Source organism: Eleutherodactylus coqui, chromosome 5, assembly GCF_035609145.1.
Source record: "Eleutherodactylus coqui strain aEleCoq1 chromosome 5, aEleCoq1.hap1, whole genome shotgun sequence".
In the NCBI taxonomy this organism is placed as follows: domain Eukaryota; kingdom Metazoa; phylum Chordata; class Amphibia; order Anura; family Eleutherodactylidae; genus Eleutherodactylus; species Eleutherodactylus coqui.
The window spans coordinates 208033827-208058514 of NC_089841.1; the positions used below are offsets into that span (position 1 = coordinate 208033827).

General features: G+C 44.1%; 1 protein-coding gene across 4 annotated transcripts in view; it reads left to right on the forward strand.

Annotated features, from left to right (window-relative positions):
- Positions 1-24688, forward strand: part of LOC136628323 (transducin-like enhancer protein 1) — a 57066-nt gene that overhangs the window by 15165 nt on the left and 17213 nt on the right. Inside the window, exons 5-12 of one of the 4 annotated variants that reach the window (XM_066604132.1) lie at positions 6204-6266; positions 7976-8080; positions 14465-14666; positions 15276-15292; positions 18106-18222; positions 22357-22410; positions 22552-22704; positions 23885-24029. In XM_066604132.1, coding sequence (XP_066460229.1) covers positions 6204-6266; positions 7976-8080; positions 14465-14666; positions 15276-15292; positions 18106-18222; positions 22357-22410; positions 22552-22704; positions 23885-24029 — 856 coding nt within the window. Of the gene's footprint in view, positions 1-6203; positions 6267-7975; positions 8081-14461; positions 14667-15275; positions 15293-18105; positions 18223-22356; positions 22411-22551; positions 22705-23884; positions 24030-24688 lie in introns of all 4 variants that reach the window. The other 3 variants (XM_066604133.1, XM_066604134.1, XM_066604131.1) reach the window with 3 other exon arrangements.

A 24688-nucleotide genomic window follows, 5' to 3' on the forward strand; every position in this document is an offset into this window, starting at 1 on the left:
GAGTGGAACTTGTAATCTTTTCTATTCCACTATGTTGTTACAATATCGCTCTTCCAATTGGCTCGGACTATTTCTGATTCTGTAGAGTTTTGGTATCTGGCTTAACTTTTGTCATTCTGGAATCTTGGGAATTGGGCAACAACCCCTGTTGGAGCTCTTATGATGGCCATATTGGTTATTTTAGAGGTTATATTAAATGTTTTTTTTTTTTTTCTAGAAGGGTTTAAAGGGTTTGCACCAGAGTAGACTTTACCTATAGCCATAGGATTACGTGATAAAAGTCGTTGGAGGAATAGGGGGTGGGGGTTCACTGCTAAGACTCCAGCAGATCCCAAGAATGGGGTTCTCATCACTGCTGGCTTAGTGCATCCACCCGAGCCGACAACTGATTGAATGGAGCAGTGGCTTCATTTCATTGAAGTACAAGCGCTCCATCTCCAGTAGTCCATTGAATGGAGTAGCACCTCTCATGCATGACCGCTGCTCAACTCATTCTGCTCATCACTATGGGGAGTGTGCAGTGAAGAGAGGGGACACAGGACCCCCTCATTCTTGGGGCCGGCAGCAGTCTCGACAGTGATACCCCCTTGACCATTTATCACCCATCCTTTGGATAGGTGAAGAGGTCTAGAAGGTACAGCCGCTTAAAAGAGAAAATCTTGTACAGACAGGGAGTGGCTAAAGTAAAACCATACTCATCGGTTGGATGTCGTTTCTACTATTCCCACCCCACTTTTCTATTTTCTACCACAGCTATCACATGATCACTGTACACGACTGCTCATCCAATCGCTAGCTTCAACTGTGATCAGCGGCTCCTAAAGCCAGTAATTGGCTTGGTGATCACATGTGCAAGGAACAGCATATGACTGATGCCGCTTCCTCCTGGACAGTAGCTGTTATGGTGGGCAGGATGTTATGTGCCCCCCCCATGTCACGTGCCACACATTGCATCAGTGTGAAAATCACTTACATGCATGCGATGCAACTTTTTTGGCTCCTGTTGGAAATGGATTATGTTTAGATTTTTCTGCTATGGAATACAAATCTCTATTATATATTATCCCATTAAAGGGGCTGTCCGAATTGTACAATCTTGGTACAACCCCATCGTCATTGAGTAACATAACATTGTCCTATACTCCCCTCTCCCTGCTGCGTCCTGCGATGGCGCTTGGTCCTTCGCTCCATTCTCAGCTGCAGTCCCGCCTGTTTTACGGGACCTCACAGGGAGCTGCAGCCAATAACGAGCTCAGCGATTGATCGCTGTGTATTGTACCGCCCATGTAAAAGCGATTGATCGCTGAGCTCTGTTGGGCGGGAGGGGAGTATGACAACTTGTTACTCAATGGCTAAGAGGTGGTACCAACATGATACAATTCTGACAACCCCCTTTAAAAATAATAGGTTCTTTTCATGTGTGATTTCTGTGCATCACAACTCCTATAAATCACGCATGAAAAGACTCTTAAGGAAAGTAAACTTCAATTCTTGTGTAGTGATTAAAACCGCATCAGAGCGTTGCAGTTGCTATAAACGCTTGAGGAGTTTGTGCATTTTATAATTCGGTCATGTAAGCTTTTCTTATCTGTAGGGACTACGGCTGCGCTGCGTCGCTACATAAATGGATGGAAGAAACAAATGTAGGAAGGCCGTGCGGAGATAACTGTTCTTAATCCCAAATGCTCTTTGAGAAGCAACCTCTGCAGTTTGTCATATCCCAGTTAATATGGCAGTAAAGAGGAGATGAATGTGGCTACTTTCCTAAGCCTTTTACTCTGGAGACCTGTAAATTTGATTGGCTGCTACAATTCCAGCAGAATCATTCGATTTGAGAGCAATAGAGAGATAAGATATCCAATTACCCAAATGATTTGCAGGGTTGGCCAACGTTGTCATGGAGACGCAAGTTGGAACAAATTAAATTTTGAGCAATGAAATAATTTTAAAGCTCATTTGGGATCAGAGAAATTTGGCAGTGGCTTACACCTGAATTGATTCTTGGGTTGACACGCTGTTTGACATTGATATACTGTAGGGACCGCCGCTTCCAGATCCACAGGACTTGACTTTTTATAATGGATCATCCCTTACTAATTCACAAATACACTTTTTTGTCATCCACTTGCAGCGAGCTGATGTTGTGATGCAGAAGGAAATTTTTGTTTAAAAACTTTAAATAGTTTTTAGTAACTTTTTTGACATGCTGGATCGGGTTTGACTTTTTTTTTTTTTTTTTTTAATATTAATGACCTACATTTTAAAAACTGGCGGGGAAGGGGGGGGGGGGATCTTTGGTTAAAAAAAAAGACACAATCAATTAATGGATTCCTAGTTTACATAATGAGAGCCAAGCATTTAAGAGTGGCGTGGATTTAAAAAGGAAGAATGCTCGGCGCAGAGAGCATTTTTTTCCCCCCTGCCCATATGTCTGCTGTTAGACAGATGGAGATGAAAATTGTTCTGAGGTCAATAAGCCATTTGCAGCGTTCTCACTGCCTTCGATTTTTCTCTCATCCGCCACACAGATTATCTCAAATGATTCAGTAATGACAAAAAGTGCAACATTGACCTTTATTCCTCTGTGGTTTACAATGTTGCATAGTATAAATGGCAGGAAGTCCATTTTTATATCTAGGAGGACTTTAGAGCTATTGAGCCAGGCAGTTTAACCCCGATGTCAGTAATGAAGGCCTGGTTTAGCAGTATTGCATGTAGGTACTGCGGACTTCTTAAATTTTTTTTTTCTCAGATCCATCTGTGGGGTTTCTTAAATGGGTCTTAATTTTTTTTGTTTTCTTAAAATGAGCATTAAAATGACCCTCTGGTTTTGGGACACAGTTCTGTACTGGAACTGGTGGGGATGAAGGGAATATTACCTGTAGTACTTCTCTGCGATCTACCGCTTCCAGGCCTGCTTTGTGACTTTCCAATATGACCACTGCAGCTTTCTACCTGCTTAACCCTTTCCAATCCAATTTGTATCCTGGTTTTCCTAGGGGGCTTACTCTTTTTCTGCCATTATACAACGGCGCTATCTGCTGGCTAATGTCAGTACTGCATGAGGTGACACGTTGGATACGCTCCGACAGCAGAGAGACTGGCAATATACAATATACAGTAAGAGAACCCCGACGGACGTCTTCCAACATCGGAGCTGTAAAGCCTTAAATCAGAATGTCTTCAGAGGTCAGACAGTGGATTGGAAAGGGTTAAGGCCAGGCTCACAGGGCCGTCAGCGGAATCCAGCTGTGAGCTTGACCCCAAAATTGTACTGCCTATGTTGTGTACTCGCACAGGCGGTCATGTACAGTGCACTATTTCCTGCCCCATCGCTTAGCGATGACGTGGATATCTGCCGCCGGTATGCAGTATGGCGTATGGGCTTCGGGTAAATACATGAACATAGAGAACAATGGGCTCTGTTGCTGATATCATACAGTAAAATGGAACACGCTGCACTTTATTTTCCACGAGCGGATTATGCGGTTCCCACACTCTGATGTGAGCAGAACTGCGTAATCCGATGCATTTGATCGTACACTCGCCAAATCTGCAATTCAAATTCGATCAAGTGAGACCAGCCTAACGCAGACACCGCACTACTGATTTTAATTGGCCTTTAAAAAATGCTTCTACGTATTACATATTTAAAGGGGTATTCGCAGCTTAGGAATCTCAACCCAACGTCTTCTAGATATGAGAATTAAGCGCTCGGCCATTACATTTGTGTTTTGAAATGCTTTCCTATTCCTTCCAGTAGTCTACATCTTGTTGGCGAGGGATCTGCTATAGCTGGCACACTCCACAGCCACCTTGAAGATCACATTAGGATCTTGATCTCAAGTGCTGTACACCATAGTAAGGCTTTGGGTGGTGCAAAGAAGGACTCGTTTAACCTGCTGAGAAGCCCTTCTGTAGAAAGAAATGGAGTGCAACGGTAACAATAATCAGGCCAGGAGTTAGTGTGCAGTTCTCTTTCAATCTCTGCCACCCAGATCACATGGGGAGTTTAAATTTCGAAAGTGCCAGCTGTCTCCACTTCAAGGTGGAGATGGTCGGTTCTCCTAGCCGGCATTTTAGGGAAACAGAGCATTTTCAGAACATGAATGAGTGCTTTTCAAAGAACTAATGACCACTTATCTGTGAGTGAGTTACATGCTCCGCCCCTGATCACATGATGTCATCCAAGGGCCTTCAAGACTTTTACATGCTCCGCCCCTGATCACATGATGGTGACATCATCACAAGTCCTTCAATACTCTGAAGGACCTGCAATGACTATTGGAGTTGGTCAGAGTTGCATGTGATGTCATTCACTATATTATAAGTGGTACATTGCACCACAGGAAACACTGGTACTATAAATAATTCTAATGACTAGTATTTTCATATTTGGCCCACGTTGGAATGGGATTCCTGAGATGGGAATACCCCTTTAAGGCATTGTTTGCCAAGGCTAGATGCCAACTGGTTTCCCTCAATCTCACATCTTCAATTTGTAGAATTCTTGTTTCCTCCTACTAATTTTCCCTGCTCGTTAACATCGGAGGACAGCTCTCGAATACTAGCTTGTCGTTTGCAAATAAACCCCGGTCATCGTTGTGCTAGCCGCAGCCAATGAGTGAAGTTGTGTTGCCGTACACTTGAGCCAGCTATTAAAAATGAACCCACTCGAGAGTCCGCATTAGGAACATAAACAATTAAGGGCTCTTGAGATGTTCTGAGAGCTGCCATACAGATACAAGAGCCTTTTCCTGACATTGTAGGCTGCAGTTTATGGTGCCAAAGAACTTGGACAATTATGACTATTTTGTCTGCCAGAGCTGCTTCAAGCATGAAGGATCTGGTTTATTCCTGCTTATCTTGATTTGCAGTGCGGGGCTGAATATACATGTTACACATTTGTACTCTGGCCGCAAAACCACTCAAAATGCAACAGATACATAATTGCTAATATCCTTGAAGCCTTGCACTTGAGGATACTTGTTGCAGATCTTAAGTACTGCATTTCATCTCTTATGCACAGGCTGGCTTGTTTTTAGTGTGTTTTTGCATTTTATCCCCCCCACCCACGCTTTACCATTGATGCACTATATACCAAGGGCCACATCAGCATTACGGTTGCCTTCAAAGGGCCGTTTTTAAGGGCTCATTCACATGGGCGTATTTGCGCAGTCTTATGCACCTAATACAGACAGCTTAAACCCTATTGATTTGCGCTGGGGTGTTCAGACATGCAGTTTTGTAAAAAATTACATATCCTGTTTTGGCCATGATACAGACTGAAACTGCCCATTAAAGCCAATGGGATCATGTAAATACTCATGGTACTTGCGTGTTCACTGTATATTTATACATGAAGGCACGAGAAATCAGGCTTTTTTTTTTTGTACATGTGAAAAATGGCGTGAATGCATGCACAAGAATGTCCAAGTACGCAATTTCGGTCCGTGAATAAGCCCTAAATGTAACTACTCCGTAATATGGCTCCATGCACTTTGATGGGGTTACAACTCTTCCGCCTCTTTGGCACCAGCCTACCTATGTTGGAGGGTGGCTAGGGTGCCTGGGTAGGGCTGGCACAGCTGTGCCACCTCCTGTGAGTTGCTGAGCAGAGATGCCCGCTGGAGTTCAGAATCCAAGATGGCGCTGGCTGCATCCTCTAGGAAAAGTGGAGAGCTGGTCCTTCTGCATCGGGACCTCACGGGCTACATAGTCTCAGAGCCTTGAGTTTGACATGCACCCTATACCATGGCTGATAGTGTAGATCATGATGTACTGTGTATGAGAGGCCATGACCACCGAAGTTGCCCTCTGCAGAAGTGGTCCTATAATTGACTTGGAAGTAGAAACATTACAAATTACTTGAAATATGCCTATCTAGTCTCAAACGGCTAATGGGTCAGTTGACCCTTGCCAAAATAACCCTTCCATTGTAGAGGTTAACTTGCAAATACTTGATCTGCCATTGCCTGTTCTGTAGCCAGATCTTGGAGCACAGTTGTTCTTCCTCTTTAATCTGCCTCCCTGATTGTCCACTTTTGATGTAGTGTTCCTGGGGAGATCATTTCTCAGCCGATCCATCGCACGGATGATTGATCGGCCACATTGCAGCTGATCTTTGTCTTTAAATTTATGGCCAGCTGAAGACTTTTCCCCTGTTTACTTAACTTGCATTTTCCCATTTTTCTCCACCACAGACAGAAATTGCCAAGAGACTGAATACGATTTGTGCACAAGTCATCCCATTTCTTTCTCAGGAAGTAAGTAAAATGCTGGCTGCTAAAGTGCAATTATGCTACTTCTCTGTTTGCAAATTAGTTAGCTTTACAATGTTAATTTTATCGCGTTGCATAAGTGTGAAGAACATCTGTTCTGGTTATGGTGCGGTGAGCCCCCTGCTTCTTCACATAACAGATTGCAGGGCCGTCTATGGGAATGGCGAAGACGGATGTTTCATATATCAGAAAGTCTACTATTCTAATTACTGTACGAAGGCTAACCGGAATAGGGCAACTATCAGCGTGGGGGATGGAGGACTGTAATGCAAGAGCTTGGTGGCTGGTTTTAGCAGGGCAGCCATTATGGGGTCTTTCCTGCTAGCTTTTGTCATTCCATGTATGTATAAAATATTTACCAAGCAATAAATGGGGAAACCTTTTCCTTGTGAGAACAATTCGCAAAAGTGAACCATTTGGAACTAGCTGGCTTTCTATACCGCTTGGTAATAAAAAGGGGGTCTGTTTTTTACTTGAATACGAACGGTTTATGCATTTTATTGAGCACTTTGGGGCATATAGATTAATTTGTGAATTTTGCATGCCAACAAACTAGCATATATTATAGTGCGCACTTGCAGGAATGCTGCCTTCCAATAGGTGGCGCTGCAGAGGTAGTATTCAATCTCCCTTTTTTGCATATTACCTAGAGCATGGATGGTCTTATAAGTCTCCCCACTCCTCTCCGAGTTGCTCTCCCTAAGGCCGGCTGCACACGGCCGTGACGGGCTCCGCCGCGGAATTCCACGGCGGTGCCCGTCACGGTGCGGCCCCCCCCCCGGGGACCCCAATACTTACCTGCGGATCCGGCGTCTTCCGTCCCGCATGACGCTTCGGCGCGCATGCTCAATAGAGCGTGTGACGTGCCGCAGCTTCATGTGATGCGCCGGCCGCGTCATATGACATGGCTGGCAGGGAAGTGGTTTCACAGTAGCTTCCGCTGTGCTACAGCGGAAGATAGCGTGACGGACGGCTTACATTGACTGCAAGGGAAGCCGTCCGCGCGTACACCCGCAGCAAATAGAACATGCCGCGGGTGAGGTCGGGTGATTTCATGGTGCGGAATTCCGCGATGGTATTCCGCACCGTGAACATTGCGCTATTAGGTTCAATAGAACCTAATAGCTGTGGGCAACGCAGCGGAAATCCGTCCGTGGGAAGGAGCCCTAAGGAGAGAAGATGGCATTCGTGACCTATAATTTGTAACACCTTGCCTAGTTCACTTAAGCATATGGTTACAGCATATTGTGCATGCAGGTATGGCACATGTAATATGCTGTACCAATCTCCCATGTTGCCACTCGAAATACACGTGCAAAAAAAATCCCAACATTCTATTTTGAAGAGGGTGCATTGTGTATTTAGCTGGCACACCACGAATTACGATGATCACATGATCAACACTGGCCAATCAGAGCAGTGCACTATGTTCATTGGGTAGCTAGAAAATTGCTGCAGACTGTTGAAAATGGGAACTGGTGGATTGAAGGGGTGGCAGAGAAGAACTGCAAGCGCCTCCCTCTTGTCCCAGGACGGACGTTTTGTCTCGAAACCAGAGGGTCGTTTTAAGGATACTTTCTATTCTGATAGTCGCTCTCAATAATACATCTTTGAACTAGAATGTAAATTTACTTCAGGGGGGCTTTCCCTGTTCATTTTCTAATCTAGTTGTTTGAATATCTCTTCCTCTGCAGCATCAACAACAGGTGGCTCAAGCTGTAGAGCGTGCCAAACAAGTGACAATGGCAGAACTGAATGCCATCATCGGGGTACGTGGCCTTCCAGGTCTACCTCCTACAGTGTGTATAACCAGCTTACTTTACTTGTTTAATATCATAATGTTCAATGTGTCTTTTATTGCTTGAGTGTATCTAACCTTTCTGCTTATCTAACTACGTGAAATACTGGTGGGTATTTGGAGAAGTCCCTTATCGTTTTACAACCTGTATGTTCTGGTTTCTTGTCACGGACTTCAACACAAGCTCACGTTGGGTTGGACTCCAACTGTAATTAGAGACTTGAGGTCCTTTTACGCAGGTCGGTGATCTTCAGCCCGTCCAAATATGCCCAAGATCAGCCAACAGACAAGCAACTACTCGTTTGTTGGCTAATGGGATCTTTTATATGGCCATAAAATTGCATGTTACCCGCACATCTGTCCCGTGTAAACCGGTGGAGGGGCTGCCATCACATACTGTGTGGGAGCAAACTATTGAATGATCATTCGTTCTGATCCTCCACTGGACGTGAACAGCTGTAATGAGAGCGAATGTGGGGGTTGTCGATTGACGCAATATATTGGGCGAAGAAACTGTCCGTGTAAAAGGGCATTAAATTTCCTAGTTCATGTCATCCTTCAGCTTCACGGCCTACTAGATTGTACCCGTCTTGGCTGACTGTTGTATTGAACATCAACTAACCATTTTGATTCATCATGCATTTAAATGGTAGCTTAAAAAGGCTGACCTGTGCACCAAGTTGTGGTATTACACACTTGATTGCACTGCAAAACGCAGGAGGAGCTACACTGATGACAGCCGGCACCTGGACATCTTCGTTCGGTAACTGAGACGTCCGGCTGTCATCAGTGTAGCTCCTCCGGTGTTTTTCAGTGCAGCAGCAGCCTTGGGCCTCGTTCACATGTGTGCTGTTTTGCACGCAGTATAGGCATGTGAAAAGATCGCGCCTGTACTGCACTAAACATTGCGTGAACGGGTGAATTCCAGCTAGTTGAATCAGGCCGTCCACACGATCCAAGGTGTGTTATCAGCTCCCATAGGAGTCTATGGAAAGCACGCACCAAAGACGGGTCAGGTCCTATCCTTTCTAGCAGCATGGACCTTAGATGCCAGTATGCAGTCAATGATCTATCTTTGATTGTGAGCTTTTTGCACATCTAAGATTCCAGTTGCTTCTTATAGAAGCGTTTTCTGTGTGCATCTATTATACTGTGCGCGAACAGCGCTTGTGTGAACAAGGCCTTAAAGAGGGAAGTAAACATTTCATCGGTGAGCTGGAGGCTTAAGGCCATTAATTTGTAGATTGTATTGTGGTAAAATGAAGACCTTCCCCAAATTGGATGAGTGGCCCCCTTCAGTTAAATGACTGGCACAATGGAGCTTGTGGGCCGTGAACTAACTTGGTGGTGTCTCTTCATACACTTTGCTTTGCATACTGTCTCAATATGTAATGAATATTGGCGGTTGCTTGTCGCAGTTTTGTATGTATGTGCGTTTGGTTTATATGAGGAGTCTACCCTTTAAATGTATTACAGTGAAGATGGGATTTAATTGACTTAAAAATTGGAATATTCCATATGATGACTGCCCACCGCAGTTCTGGCTGCTCTCCTAGCCCCTGTAGGGTATAATAACTTACCTGCTGCAGAAGTTTGTGCAATGGAACGGGGTTGTTTCTGCAACAAACGCATGCATTTCTGCAAGCCTCACTTGGATAAATGGGACCATTGCAGAAATCTCCGCAGCGGGTCTGTCCGGTGTGAATCCGTCCTTCGTGGTGCTGATCTGCCTATAAGAAGAGATGAGATGATCACCTTGCTCGTAGACTCACAACCTATTGCTTTCTTATTGTCCCAAGACTTGTTACTGTCTGTCATGGGATGGAACAAATCCCTCCCTACAAGTCATTCCACATATCTGTTGGTTGATATGTGGGAAATGGACTTGAGTCCACTATAGTGACATCTGGGTTTATGTTTTATGTTCATGTGTGCATTAACCCTTTGCAATCCAATTTTTGAATTTGGGGTTTCCTAAAAGGCTTTCTCTTTTTTTGCTGTTATACAACGGTGCCATCTGCTGGCTAAAGCCAGTGTGTGTGCGCCAGCAGAGTGTCTGTCTGGTAATAGACGGTAAGAATGCCCTGTCGGACGTCTTCTGACATTGGAGCTGTACAATCTTCAATCAGAATGTAGGAAGACGTCAGACGGGATTGGAAAGGGTTAACGTAAAACATTAAAAAAATGTTACTTACAACCTAGCATCTAAGCTTTTTCACAAAGTATACTTTCAAGTGTGTTTTACTTTTACTGCACAACCTTGAGGTAAACGGAAAGACTATTAAAATCCGCCCATTATTGGCTTGAATTAAAACTAATCGTGGAGAACCTGTATAATTAATGGTCACATTAAGCGAGAGATTCAGTGGACATAATTAACATCTTTGTCATCTCATTTGCGCCCCCCCCCCCCCCCCCCCCCATTATGTATAGGTGACACCGTGCAGGGTGTTAAAACTCCTCTTTTTCAATGATATGGTGCAAATTGTTCCTCCACTGTTGATAGCAATTGCTCTTCAAACCCCAAGGGGCTTTTTCATCAATGTCCATTTCTGGAAATATGGCGCTAGATTGAGCAGCTTGTCTGTGCTTATATATTTAATTGCTTGACATGATGGTGTCTTGCAGCTTTTGAGTTTTTTTTTTTTTTTTTCAGTCCCTCTATCCCTGCTTCTTTTAAATCTGTTTATTGCCTAATGCCGCCTCCGTTGCGACTGTCAATCACAAGTTATTTGTTCCGCATTAATGAATTCACTGAAGCAAGCATTCCTCCCTCTGTGTGAATTCAATTATTCCCGCCACATAGTCTAGAGTATTTCTCGCTGTGTTTTTTGGCCTCCCCAACGCCGGGCGGAAAAAAAAAAAAAGTAACCGAATGAAGGAGCTGTCCTTTCTGATTTTATTCATGTGAGCGGCTTGAGCCGATTCAGATTACTCATTTATCAATTTATGCTAATTGCTTGTGAGAAGATGCCCTGCTGGTTTTTATGGTTCCCTCAGACACTTTGTAATGATAATTAGACATGCTGCTGTATGGATTAACAGTGCCATAGTCCGGTGACGTCTGCAGACAATGGGACCAGTTAATCCATCTGTGCTTAAAATTACATCCCAACTGGAGACCGAAGGGAAAAAAAAAAAAAAACATAAAAAAAAAAAACGCGGGAGGATTAGTGCTGATAAAAAGAATGAGTCTCAGCTTGAAAACTCTCCTTTCATCAGTTTCTCAATTGCAGATCTGCAGTTGGTTTGCCTGTGGTAAGCCATTGGCAGTCAATTAGGTGAAATAAACTGGGAGGGTGACCTTCATTTCCTTTTAATAGCTTTTTCCTCCCTGAAATGGGGAGCTTCAGTGGATTTTCAGCTTACGTTTTATTCAAGCCGCTTTATTACACTTGACAGCTTAGCCTTGCATAAACATTCCCTCCCCCTAACCTTCTTCACTCCGCTCCCCTCCCCTCCCCCCCCTGAACGCGGCTCTTCATTTACATCACCCACTCCCCAAATACACAGCTTATTTTACATTTTAACCACCGTGGAACACATTTAAATCAATAGATGTAATCCAATCGCTGGGCAGGAGGATCGCTTTCATTCACTTTGCATGAATGTTTCGATTAGTGCCTTCATCTTCCCCCTGTTAAAATTGGATTTTTTTAATTTTTTTTTTTAATTTTTTGGATTTTTTTTTTTTTTAAATGTCAATTTGCATATATTAAGTGATCTTATCTTCAGATGATCAATACCCTTTTTTTGTAGATAATCAGGCTCATTCTCCGGCATATGCTTTTTCCTTTCCTAAAAAGCCTTTTGTGCATCGTTCAGAATCACAGGAGCATAAAATTGGGTTGACAATTCACTGGACCTTTGCTCCCCTTCATTGAAAATGCAGTGTGTCAACCTGTATCCCTGGAGGGGAGGGGATTGGAGCCGGCTCGGTCTGTTGCTAGAAGCAGCAGCTGCATTGGAAGTATGCACTGGCCGGTTTGATGGCAGCTGTCAGTATTGTTGAGCCGGTAGACTTGGTAGACCGAACAATAGGAGGGGGGGGGGGGGGCATGCTTCTGATGAGCAGCGTCTTTCACACCAGAAAAAAAAGAAATAGTAATTTAACGGTTTAGACACCTATTAGGAGTGTGAAAGATCATGTGTTTTCTCATGCAAATGAGCTAGACATAATTATCCGATCAAGTTGGGCTCGGCTTCTAGCAGCAGCCAATTTGGGATGGCGGTGGGCTAAATATTTCGGCAAATCAATCCGGCCTCCCCAAATGATTTAATAGTCATGTCTATGGATAAGTGGTGATGACCTCGTTGGGTTTCCTCTCGGAACTTGGCCTTTTTTTTTGGAATTCTTCGGAATGTGTTCTTCAATTTTCTTTCATCTTGTTTGTTTTACAAGGTGGTTTCGAGGCCTCTTGGCTTTCGCTCTGGGTTGACTAGGTTTGCTGGCACAGGACGTTACACACAAGCTCCTCCGATCATTTCTTACATAACGTTTTATGATCGAGCATTCTGTCAAAAGTCTGTTTGCTCGCACTGAGCCAGCATCGGCGGATTGAGTTGTCTGTCTCCTAACAGGCTCGCTTTGCATGAGGTGATTGGCTAAAGGATTAGCAAGATGCTGGTTTATTTCGCTCCTTGGCTGTGGTTGCCAGCTATATCTAGGATTGTAGTGTGTGAAGCTTAAGAGGATGAGGTTAACCTCTTGAGGGCTTATTTGTGCGAGTATCTAGTTAATCCTTGGAAAGCCTATAAATAACTAGGTTACATATATTGTCATAGACGAGGCATGGAATATTACATGGCAGGTGTGGGAATACTCTTCCCAAATTTTTAGAACCTACTTTTTTTTTCTTTTTGGATTGTCCTTTTCGAAGGCCTTTTTTATTAATAATGAAGGATTTAAAACGTTGTAGTCATCTGTTAAATTAATCCTGGTCTGCTTTTATCTTTTCTCCAGTTTGTAATCTGTTGGCTTTAGTTTCCAATCCCTAGATTTAGTATCAACTATCCACCGCCGACTGGTTCCTGAGTGCTGTTTCAGAATTGGGTGTAGCATTTCGTGCGTTTTTTAAATTAAGCTCAGTCTGTTCCATGCAAAAACATACATAATGTCTGTTCTAATACATTCATGATCATGTGGTTCAAATAATTTTTGGGTTCTCCATTTATATAGGATCTTTTTAATGTCCTGGAGTATATAGATGATTGGTCTGAAGGTGTTCCCAATGTGATCATGCATTGTGGCTAGTACTCTTGATGACTTCTCTCATGCCTCCTGTTCTGTGTTGGGTGTAAGTTGTGTTACAAGATGGTTTTTGGTGTGACTACTGAGCGGTATGGAGGGAACCTGTACCAGCTTTGATCCTTAGAAACCTGTGGGGGCATATTATCTTGGCAGTAGGATCAAGTCGAAGCATGTATGGATAAATAAAATAAATCTTATTTGTATAGCGCCTACTTATTCCGCAGCGCTTTTCAGGTAACTTTAAATTTATTACCACCCCCCCAACACCGCCACCAAGCTGGGTACTCATTTTATCGACCTCTGAAGGATGACGCAACCTTGACCCAGCTACCTGAACCTTGTGAGGATTGAACTCGCAACCTTCAGGTCGTGAGTGAGAGCTTAGGGCTGCATTTCTGCATGTCCCATTAGGCCAACACACTTTTGGAAAGTAACTTTTTAAACCACCTCCTGCTCCATATGCAACTTGTGTTAAAACTGTTAGGTGTGCCCGGACCTTTCAGCCACTCAGTCTATCCCCTACCTCTTAAGGGACGTGGATGACCTCAACTACCTCAGCCATGGACCAGCGTAGATAACAAATGTCTTGAAAGTCAGAGCAGGGCTGACGCGTAGACAACTAAGCTTTCTCTGCGCATTCTTCAGTCTTGCTCTGACTTTCGGGACATGGTCTACGCTGGCCTGTGGATCACCTAGTCAGTCATGGATCATCCATGTCGCTTTAAGACAGGGGGGCTGAATTACACTGAAGACTGGGTGTCTGGAACCGTCCACTTACACCCACCAGGGCCATTCAAACCTTGCTTACGGCACAGGATGTTTTTTAAAAAGTTAATTTCCAAAGGTGTGAAAAGCAAATTAAGTTTTTTGTAGCCTACTGCCACTGGCTTCTAAGGGTCAGAACTGATCGGTTCCCATTAAGTAATGTCAAATGACCTGTGTGTATGCAGTATTTTTAACCTAAGCTACCTTGCTGCTTATCGTGATCTTCTAGACATAAGAAATATAAGTTTTTGGTCCTTTTTCTCATCTAACGCAAAGCATTTTATTTTCTATTTCCTCCCACCACAACTTCTCCCAATTTCTGCTTGGGAAATCCCAACCTGTCTGTCCAATGGATCTCCACCACAGCAGCAGCAGTTACAAGCTCAACATTTGTCGCATAGTCATGGACCACCAGTGCCTCTAACTCCACATCCATCAGGACTCCAACCCCCTGGTATTCCACCTCTAGGAAGCAGTGCAGGCCTTCTTGCCCTTTCTAATGCACTTGGTGGGCCATCTCACCTTGCCATAAAGGATGACAAGAAGCATCACGATTCAGACCACCATAGAGGTGAGAGGAACGGCAAGCAGGTGTAGGGTAGAATTTTTTTTTTTTCTTAGCATTTGTATGTTTTCCATGTGTTTGTTTGCAAGCTAATGCTCAAAGGAAAACTTTATAATAAGCACTCTGTAACCATGCTTTGCCATAATTGTCTCTAGCTATACCAACTCTAGCTAACTATGCCATAGCACTCCAAGGTAAAGGGCAATGTAGCTCTCTACCTTGAAAGTCGATCAGCTTTACATTACATGGACTTGAAAGGTATATGTACAGAATGTAGATGGCCATAGAGCTTTTATCAGTTTGTATAATCCATTTTATAATAGAATTTGTAAAATTTGCAGATGGTTTTTGTGTTTTATCAAATTCTGTATAGTTTGTCTATTACCAACTGCAGCAAAAGCTACAGCAATGCAGTCTGCTGTGTAACAGGCACATTTGCACTTTGAGTCTTGTTTTTTGTTGCTTTTTGTAAAATGTAAATGTCATTATGATGAATGGAAAATAAAACGCCCTTTAAAAACTTTCATGACTTCTAATTTGTCATCTTTTCTTTTTGTTTGCGTTTTGCTTTACCACAATGGACATGTCTGCATTTGTGGGTTCCCTCATGAGCAGAGAGAGAGCCAGGAACAGTAAGTAATGTTTCATGCTGACATCCTTGTTCCTCAAAAGTGTCTGCATATCTCAGATTTAAACTGGGGATCTGCTTCAAAATTTGGTTTTATTGGTTTGGTCCCCCCCGTCCATCCCCCCCAAAAAAATCTGTAGTATTGAAGGCCAGACAGTCATAATGACGCCACATTTCGACATCTGTATTACAGCTGGAGAACCTTGACCACCCCCTTCCCCTCTGTGGTTCTACTGAACGGCCCTAACTCACCGTAGAGTTCTATAGTAATCAGTGTTCCATACAGTAGAGTGCAGTAATACCGCCACGTTACAGTGGTCTGGCTTTGTGGGTTTCTTACCCCCACCCATTCATTGCTTTCGCCCCAACACCCTCCAATTTGGGTGTTAATTGGGATAAACGCATAAAGGTCTTGCTCCGTCATCTCAAATCTGTGTCCTTTAAAATAAAACTAAATAAGAGCCTTAACAAGAAGTTTTCCACCATCCGGCAACTGTAGACCTTGTACCCTACCATGGACACTTTTCCTTCCTTTGATTTCGCTGGACGTGCTCCAGACGCTTGTTGTACAAGGTCACTGTGCTCTTCACATCGGTGTTTGTGACTTATCTTTTTGCTGTATACATTTTTTTTCTTTTCTCCCTATTGTACTTTATTTAAAAAAAAACTTTTTTTTTTTTTTTTAAAGCATTATCAAGCTGAGATTGGGTGAGAGAACAAGTTTCGAAATGCACATTATTAGTTTTAGACTTCGCGAGCCGGCTTTTAGAAGCTGAAACCCTTAGCTAGATCTTCCATGTCTGTCCTACGCCGATCTCCTTTGACATGGAGAAGCCTTTTGTTTTCCTCCATATTAGTTTGCTGATGTCTGAAAACTAAAGAAGCTCATTTACCTGTTTTATGATAGTTGCCATCAAACTTAAGAGGGTTGTAAACTTTTATCAGTTCGCCCTCAGTTGTGAATGACCTGGTCTCCCTTGGAAACTTATTGCACAGATTAGTCCATAGCTTCTCACGGACTATCAGTCTATCACTACATTTCCCATAAAAGTATTGATGTCCCTGTGCAGTGTGGGTCCAGAGGAGACTGATGGGGTGGAAGGTGCAAAGGTGTGAGAAAATCGATTAGGAGTTCTCTGTACATCGATAACTTGGGGCTGGAGGATATTTAAACCGTAGCATCTGAGATGCTATTAGGACGTAGTATAGTGTGGTGCCTACTGTGCCCCGTACACTTATCTGAGGTGGTGCCAAACTCTGCGCTCTAGGGTTAGTTCCAAGCGGTAGCTTTTATACACTGATTTAGGCCCAGCTCGCACAACTGTATGCTCACCTGCGTATTACCTGCACGGACTCTAATTGTGCTCACATGAGCACAAAAATAAGTTGCATCATGCACCATCTTGGCACAGTTGCACACCAATGATGGTGTATGGGGATCCGGTGTACACAGCAAAGCATGCATGCGGCAGGTCGGCAATCGCGGTTGTGTGAGCCCAGCCTTAGAGGAGTTGTCAAAAGTTAATTCAAAATACATGTCAAAAGTATTTGGTGGGGGGTCCTGCTGCAGAGAATCCCACTGATTGCTAGAAAAAGGGCACTGTACCTCCTCGGCTGTCTTTCGCTGCTTTTTGGGTCCTTTCGGCAACTGTAGACTGCCTTAGATGTGTTAAGCGGGTTTTTTTTCTATAGACCTCTGAGGATAGAAGGAGCCGAAAAACAGCAAAGATAGCTGAGGGGTAACAGCTCACCGGAACAGTCTGCAGCCCACTCATTCTAGCAATCGGTGGGGGTGTCAGCAGCGGGATCTCCATTGATCAATCTCTCTGGCATGTCAAAAGTTAGTGTTTTTAAGAGTAGCTGCACTTTCAATTGAGTAGTTTAAAAGTCCAGCTACTGCTTGGAGGTCCACCGAGTTTAACAGTCTGTAGAATTAGTTTTTTGAACTAATAACTCAAATTATTTAATCCACTAGTAAATGACTGCTTAACAGCCCAAATATTTTTAGAATGGTTACTTTGGTCGCTGATCAGACAGAACTATTCTTGTTCTACATGGCTTTCTTCTACAAGCGGGTCTGTCGGGCATTGTTCACATCCGTGGCAGAGGTGCCATTTGAAGCCTTTGGCACAAGATCCAAACTGGAATCGTGCAGCCTGCTACTGTATCTTGTCTGCGAACCTGCCGGGCGGTGTGATGGAAGCCACTCGGATCCCATTATAGTAAATGCAGTTAGTGTGGTGCTCTTCATTTCATGGGATTGATCCATTTCTGGCTGGCATTTAGTTTTTCTGTTGGGACGGGAAAATCAAATGCCCAAATGTAAGTGTGATCATGGCCTTCGATGCTAACCCAACAGATGCGTCCTGCCAGCCAACACTTAAAAAGACTTCTAAAACTACTTATCAGTCTGGTCTATTTTTAAGATGGTTGGTAAGGTCTTGGAATTTCCTTCTGCCTTTGGAATGACTAGTCTAATGGCTGACTATCTTGCTGTTGAATGACGCAGCGAGCCTCATTGTAAGTTTTCAGTTGAGGTTCTTGGCAGCGTTGGCTGAATGATACTTGGTGAGCATGGAGATGGCGGACGTGTCCAGTGGTGGGCTCGTACTGTATCATGGCACGCAACCTCTGCAGACCTCTTCACCGCTCATCTGGAAGAGCACAGCTGGTTTAGTTCAAGTTTCTGAAGCTGTAAAGCTTCATTGCAGACTTCTAGGGATGTATGGAAGTGGTTGTGGATTTGTGTGGAGGGTTAATGACTGTGGCAAATTCACCTGAAGCTAATGATTTGAAACACAATTTTTGTTTTCGCAGAGTAACTCTTTGTTGGTTTCTGACAGCCTGCGAGGATCAGATAAAAGGAGGAATGGACCAGATTATTCTAATGACCTTAAAAAGAGGAAAGTGGATGATAAGGATTCAAGCCACTATGTAAGTTAATGACCCTTTCGGCAGGGAAGCATAACAGATGAGTGTTCGACTGTTTTTGAAATCTTTTCCATTCTCTCATGGAATTTAATTTTGTTTTCAAACTCCTTCATTTCATGGCCAGCAGCACTGAGATTGGGGTATTTGTGGCTCCAGTTGGGTAATAACATAGTTTGTAAGGCTGAAAAGACACGTTCAGGCTATTATCCTGAAATTTTGATCCAGTGGAGGGCAAACAAACCAATGTGGTAAAAGCCATTTTTTATTTTGGGGGGGGGTGAGTGGAGGGGATTCCTTCTCTGCTTCAATCTGGCAATTGGAATAATCCCCGAATCATTGACACTTCTGAAGTAGTCAGTAACTAGTGCATGGAATATTGTAACACTCAAAAGCATCCAGGCCCCTCTTGAACTCTTAGAGAATTTGCCATCACCACATCCTCAGACAGAGTTTCATAGTCTCACTGCTCTTACAGTAAAGAACCCCTTTCTGCTACGTTGGAGTGAAGACTAGATAGACATAAAGGACTCCACCCTTATTACAGTCCCAGGTATATATGGACCACGTGAAATCTCTATTGACCCGTAATATATTTATACATGGCTATTGGGTCGCCCCTCAGTCACGGTGTGTTTTTTTTTTTTTTTAACCTCCAATTTTGATAACTCTTCTGGGTATTGTAATCCACTCTTTATTACTTTTAGGTTTTTGCTTTTGTACCCGCTCAAGCTCTGATAGGTCTTAGAGTACCAATGCCCGAAACTGTACACACTATACCATGTGTGGTCTAATAGTGACTTGTAAAGAGGAGGAACAATGTTCTCATCATGTGACCCTAGACCTCTTTTGATGAGCCCCATGATCCCATTTGCCTTGGTAGCAGCTGCCTGACACTGGTTGCTCCAGTTAAGATTACAGTTAAAGGGGTTCTGACATGAATAATTTTTTTATGCTTTAGCAGCCATTGTCCCCTGGTGTGCCTAATGGACCCAGGGAACCCAGGGTTTAATGGCTGCTAAAGCATAAAAATATAACACTTACCTTGTCTTCTGTTGTTGTTGACATCGGGGGGTCAGCTCCCGGCAGGCAGTCTTCTTCCTCCAGCAGCCGCGCCGCTCCGGGATCGCGCGCATGCGCAGTAGAGAGGTGCCCTCTGACAGGAGTCAGGACGGGCTGCGTCTCCACTGCGCATGCGCAGCACTCCGGAGTTCAGCCGGACGGACGGGCCGCCCACAGCAAGCACTGCTTGTGACGTGCTTGCTGTGAGCGGTCCGTCCGTTGACCTCGGAAGTGCCTGACGGACGGAGCAGAGCCAGGAAGCGGTCTTTTTGACCGCTCCTGCTCTGCTTTAAAGGCACAGAAGATGATGCCGGCTGGAGGGGACATGCCTGGCGATCGGGCCAGGCCAGGCAAGGTGAGTACAATTTTTTTTTCTTCATGTCAGAACCCCTTTAACGAAAACCCCCATAGTCCTTTTTCTATGTCATTTTTTCTAGTTTCCGATTTGGTATATAATGGTGGCATGTATTTCCCCCTCTGGCATGGCAATAACTATAAAAGTGCTATGTGTAAAATGCAACATCTTGGCATCTGATGGCAAGATATCTCTTTTAATAAATGTATTGAACAAAGTGAACTTTTAGTTGCCTGCTTTTAGAAATGTCATACTTGTAGCCAAACTAATACAATTTTTTAAATACAAAAAAACCTAAACCGGACGTCTAATGTTGCCAAGCGTGGTGTGCAGCGTGTGGACCCTAGTCATTTATACGTGGTGTGCGGCGTGTGGACCCTAGTCATTTATACGTGGTGTGCGGCGTGTGGACCCTAGTCATTTATACGTGGTGTGCGGCGTGTGGACCCTAGTCATTTATACGTGGTGTGCAGCGTGTGTACCCTAGTCATTTATACGTGGTGTGCGGCGTGTGTACCCTAGTCATTTATACGTGGTGTGCGGCGTGTGTACCCTAGTCATTTATACCTCGTGTGCGGCGTGTGGACCCTAGTCATTTATACGTGGTGTGCGGCGTGTGGACCCTAGTCATTTATACCTCGTGTGCGGCGTGTGGACCCTAGTCATTTATACCTCGTGTGCGGCGTGTGGACCCTAGTCATTTATACCTCGTGTGCGGCGTGTGGACCCTAGTCATTTATACCTCGTGTGCGGCGTGTGGACCCTAGTCATTTATACCTCGTGTGCGGCGTGTGGACCCTAGTCATTTATACCTCGTGTGCGGCGTGTGGACCCTAGTCATTTATACCTCGTGTGCGGCGTGTGGACCCTAGTCATTTATACCTCGTGTGCGGCGTGTGGACCCTAGTCATTTATACCTCGTGTGCGGCGTGTGGACCCTAGTCATTTATACCTCGTGTGCGGCGTGTGGACCCTAGTCATTTATACCTCGTGTGCGGCGTGTGGACCCTAGTCATTTATACCTCGTGTGCGGCGTGTGGACCCTAGTCATTTATACCTCGTGTGCGGCGTGTGGACCCTAGTCATTTATACCTCGTGTGCGGCGTGTGGACCCTAGTCATTTATACCTCGTGTGCGGCGTGTGGACCCTAGTCATTTATACGTGGTGTGCGGCGTGTGGACCCTAGTCATTTATACGTGGTGTGCGGCGTGTGGACCCTAGTCATTTATACGTGGTGTGCGGCGTGTGGACCCTAGTCATTTATACGTGGTGTGCGGCGTGTGGACCCTAGTCATTTATACGTGGTGTGCGGCGTGTGGACCCTAGTCATTTATACGTGGTGTGCGGCGTGTGGACCCTAGTCATTTATACGTGGTGTGCGGCGTGTGGACCCTAGTCATTTATACGTGGTGTGCGGCGTGTGGACCCTAGTCATTTATACGTGGCGTGCGGCGTGTGGACCCTAGTCATTTATACGTGGCGTGCGGCGTGTGGACCCTAGTCATTTATACGTGGCGTGCGGCGTGTGGACCCTAGTCATTTATACGTGGCGTGCGGCGTGTGGACCCTAGTCATTTATACGTGGTGTGCGGCGTGTGGACCCTAGTCATTTATACGTGGTGTGCGGCGTGTGGACCCTAGTCATTTATACGTGGTGTGCGGCGTGTGGACCCTAGTCATTTATACCTGGTGTGCGGCGTGTGGACCCTAGTCATTTATACCTGGTGTGCGGCGTGTGGACCCTAGTCATTTATACCTGGTGTGCGGCGTGTGGACCCTAGTCATTTATACGTGGTGTGCGGCGTGTGGACCCTAGTCATTTATACGTGGTGTGCGGCGTGTGGACCCTAGTCATTTATACCTGGTGTGCGGCGTGTGGACCCTAGTCATTTATACCTGGTGTGCGGCGTGTGGACCCTAGTCATTTATACCTGGTGTGCGGCGTGTGGACCCTAGTCATTTATACCTGGTGTGCGGCGTGTGGACCCTAGTCATTTATACCTGGTGTGCGGCGTGTGGACCCTAGTCATTTATACCTGGTGTGCGGCGTGTGGACCCTAGTCATTTATACGTGGTGTGCGGCGTGTGGACCCTAGTCATTTATACGTGGTGTGCGGCGTGTCTACCCTAGTCATTTATACGTGATGTGCGGCGTGTGTACCCTAGTCATTTATACGTGGTGTGCGGCGTGGAGGCCTCAAACCATTGGTTGCTCTTCACTACAGATGTTTGAGTTTGTGCGATACAGGCTAAAGCTGCTAAATGAAATCTAAATACTTGGCAGCACACTAAGAGATGTGCTCTAGCCCTCTGATAACCCTGTCTCATGAAGCAAAGTTATTTCCTGTTTGTCTTTCAAAAAGCCAGACGCAGTTAACAGTCTCGGTTTTCCGGTTTGAAAGGCAGGCATTTCCAGTAGTTCCATCTAGTAGAGATGACAAAACGTGCAGGGGTCACATTTCTGGAACTTTTCTAATATCCTCAATATTCACTCTTTTATGCTTTTTTTTGGTCTTTTATTTTTTTTTTTCTTCTCCTACTTAGGATACAATGTGGTTATATCAAAATCGTCATGTCTTGAGTTTTGTTCTCTTACTATGTTGTAGGCATGGATAACTTGTGCTTTATTGCGGCACGAAGTACTGTAATTCTGGCAATACAATATTCAATTACATCTAGAAAAAATACTAACCACCCAAACTTTTTTGTTTTTTTTGTACAGGATAGTGATGGGGACAAAAGTGATGACAATTTGGTAGTGGATGTTTCCAATGAGGTGAGTCTTTATTTTTAGAGTTTATTAATTTATAAAAAAAAAGCATATTTTTTTTTTATTTTTTACCTTTTTACATCAAACAAGCTATTTTGCATTATGTTTGGTCACTTATTGTACCACAACATGTTTCCACATCTGAAGGACCCTTCTTCCCCACGAGCAAGTCCTGCTCATTCGCCGCGGGAAAATGGAATTGATAAAAGCAGGTTGATGAAGAAAGACGCATCAAGTAGTCCGGCCTCTACTGCATCATCGGGGAGCTCAACGTCATTAAAATCGAAGGAAATGAGTATGGTAGGTAAATGTTTCAAAAGTCAAACTCAAACTGAGACGGAGAAGACACAGATTAGATGTTAAAAAAAACTTTTTGACAAAATGATCAGTATGTGGAACAGGTTACCATGGGAGGTGGGGAGTTTTCCTTCAATAGAAGTCTTCAAACTGAGACTGAACAGACATCTGTCTGGGAAGACTCAATGAATCCTGCATTGAGCAGGGGGGTTAGACCAGATGACCCTGAAGGTCCCTTCCAACTCTACCATTCTACTGGCACCCGTTGGGGTTGATCTTGACCTGTGACGAGCCACTGGTGGAATGCAAGCAGGCAGTATGTGCAACTTAGAAAGTAGCAAGCTGGTCTTCGCAAGACCTTAGGAGGTCCAACATGGTCATGGCTTGTTGCAAGGAATCTCCTATCCAAAATTAATCCAAATACTCACTTGCCAGTTCTATGTATACATGAATTATTCATTAGTCTCAGACTCCTTTAGTGCATAATCACATTAGGACTTTGGGGAATTTCTCAGTGTTTTGTAATGGAAGGTTTTGGCAAGTGCCGAGTAGTCACATTGGTACCAATGAACATACTGTGCATGGATTTGTGGGAATGGTGTAGTTGTGTGTGTTTTTTTTTTTAAGCTTTTTATATTGTTTGGGTCATTGTCAAATCCTGTCTACGTTTTTATTTATGTATTTGCGAGCCGAATGCATCACAGTGGAAAAATCTACCATCCAGAACATGGTGCTTGGCTGTGGTTCCTACATTAAGTGATGGCAAATTCATGAGGCCTTGATTTTCCACGAGCTTAGTAGGCCAATTGTAAGGGTATTGGATGTAAGAGTGCTTTTGAGCCAGAGGAGTCCTTAATTTGTCAAGCTCTGTGAAAAGACCACATTGAGGAAATTATATGCAGGCTTAGAAATTAGTTTGAAACAATCTCCTTTATGCGGCTGTAGCAAGTGAGAGAGAAAAAAGTGTAACACTTTCTACAGATCTGAGTTTTCGTTTTGGCAGTCGAACTAAAGGTCAACATTTCTTTCTCACAAGTTAATGCTGTCAACATTGTGTGGATTTATGAAAATTGGCTGAAGGAGCGGGTAGTAGATGCCCAGTATCCCAGCTGCTGTTGTGATAAATTGTGTAATATGGCCTGGATTAAAAATAATACTCATTTAATTTGTTTAATGATACTAGCATGAAAAAGCCAGCACGCCTGTTCTGAAGTCAAGCACGCCAACTCCTCGTAGTGATGTACCGACTCCCGGCACAAGTGCTACATCAGGTCTTCGTCCAGGACTTGGCAAGCCTCCCTCCATGGACCCTCTGGTTAACCAAGCTGGTAAGAATTCCCCGTTTTTTTTTTTCCTTTTCTCGTCTGTTGACATTGCATAGGTTACGTCCATAATACCCAATGAATCTTAAATATGTTTTTCTCCCCTTTCCGCCCATCAAAGAGGTCTGATGAATAGCAGATGTTTGCACTCCATTTTCAGCAGCTGCACCACTTTCAGTCAGACTGTTTACACTTGGCTTTATTTTAATTCCAAATACTCCAATTTTCAGAAAGGCAGGCAGAAGATATCCATCTACTTATTCTCAGTGTAATGCTGTTCTCAAACCCATAATTCCCAGTTCCAGTTGGTTAATATTTGCTATATGCATACAGCAAATGAACGCAGCAATGTTTACTTTCACAGGCAAGTCCTTTCATGTAAATCCTTGAAGAAATCTATTTTCCCTTTTGTGAAGCGACTATTTAAATTCAGGAGTCTGGCCTAGAATAAGATTAATTCCAGATCTCTCAGCCTTTATCTTTTCGGTTTTGGCACAGGCAAATTTATTGTAAACAAGAGATCCGGCTAAGGAAAGCGGGGTGGAATTCCATTGCAGTAAAAGGGAAGTCTATGTGGTTTAATGACGGATAGAAGCAAAGCCGAAAAGTGCTGCGTTACTAAGCTTTACCCCGGAAAGATCCTATAAGAAGGGCATTTTAAATAA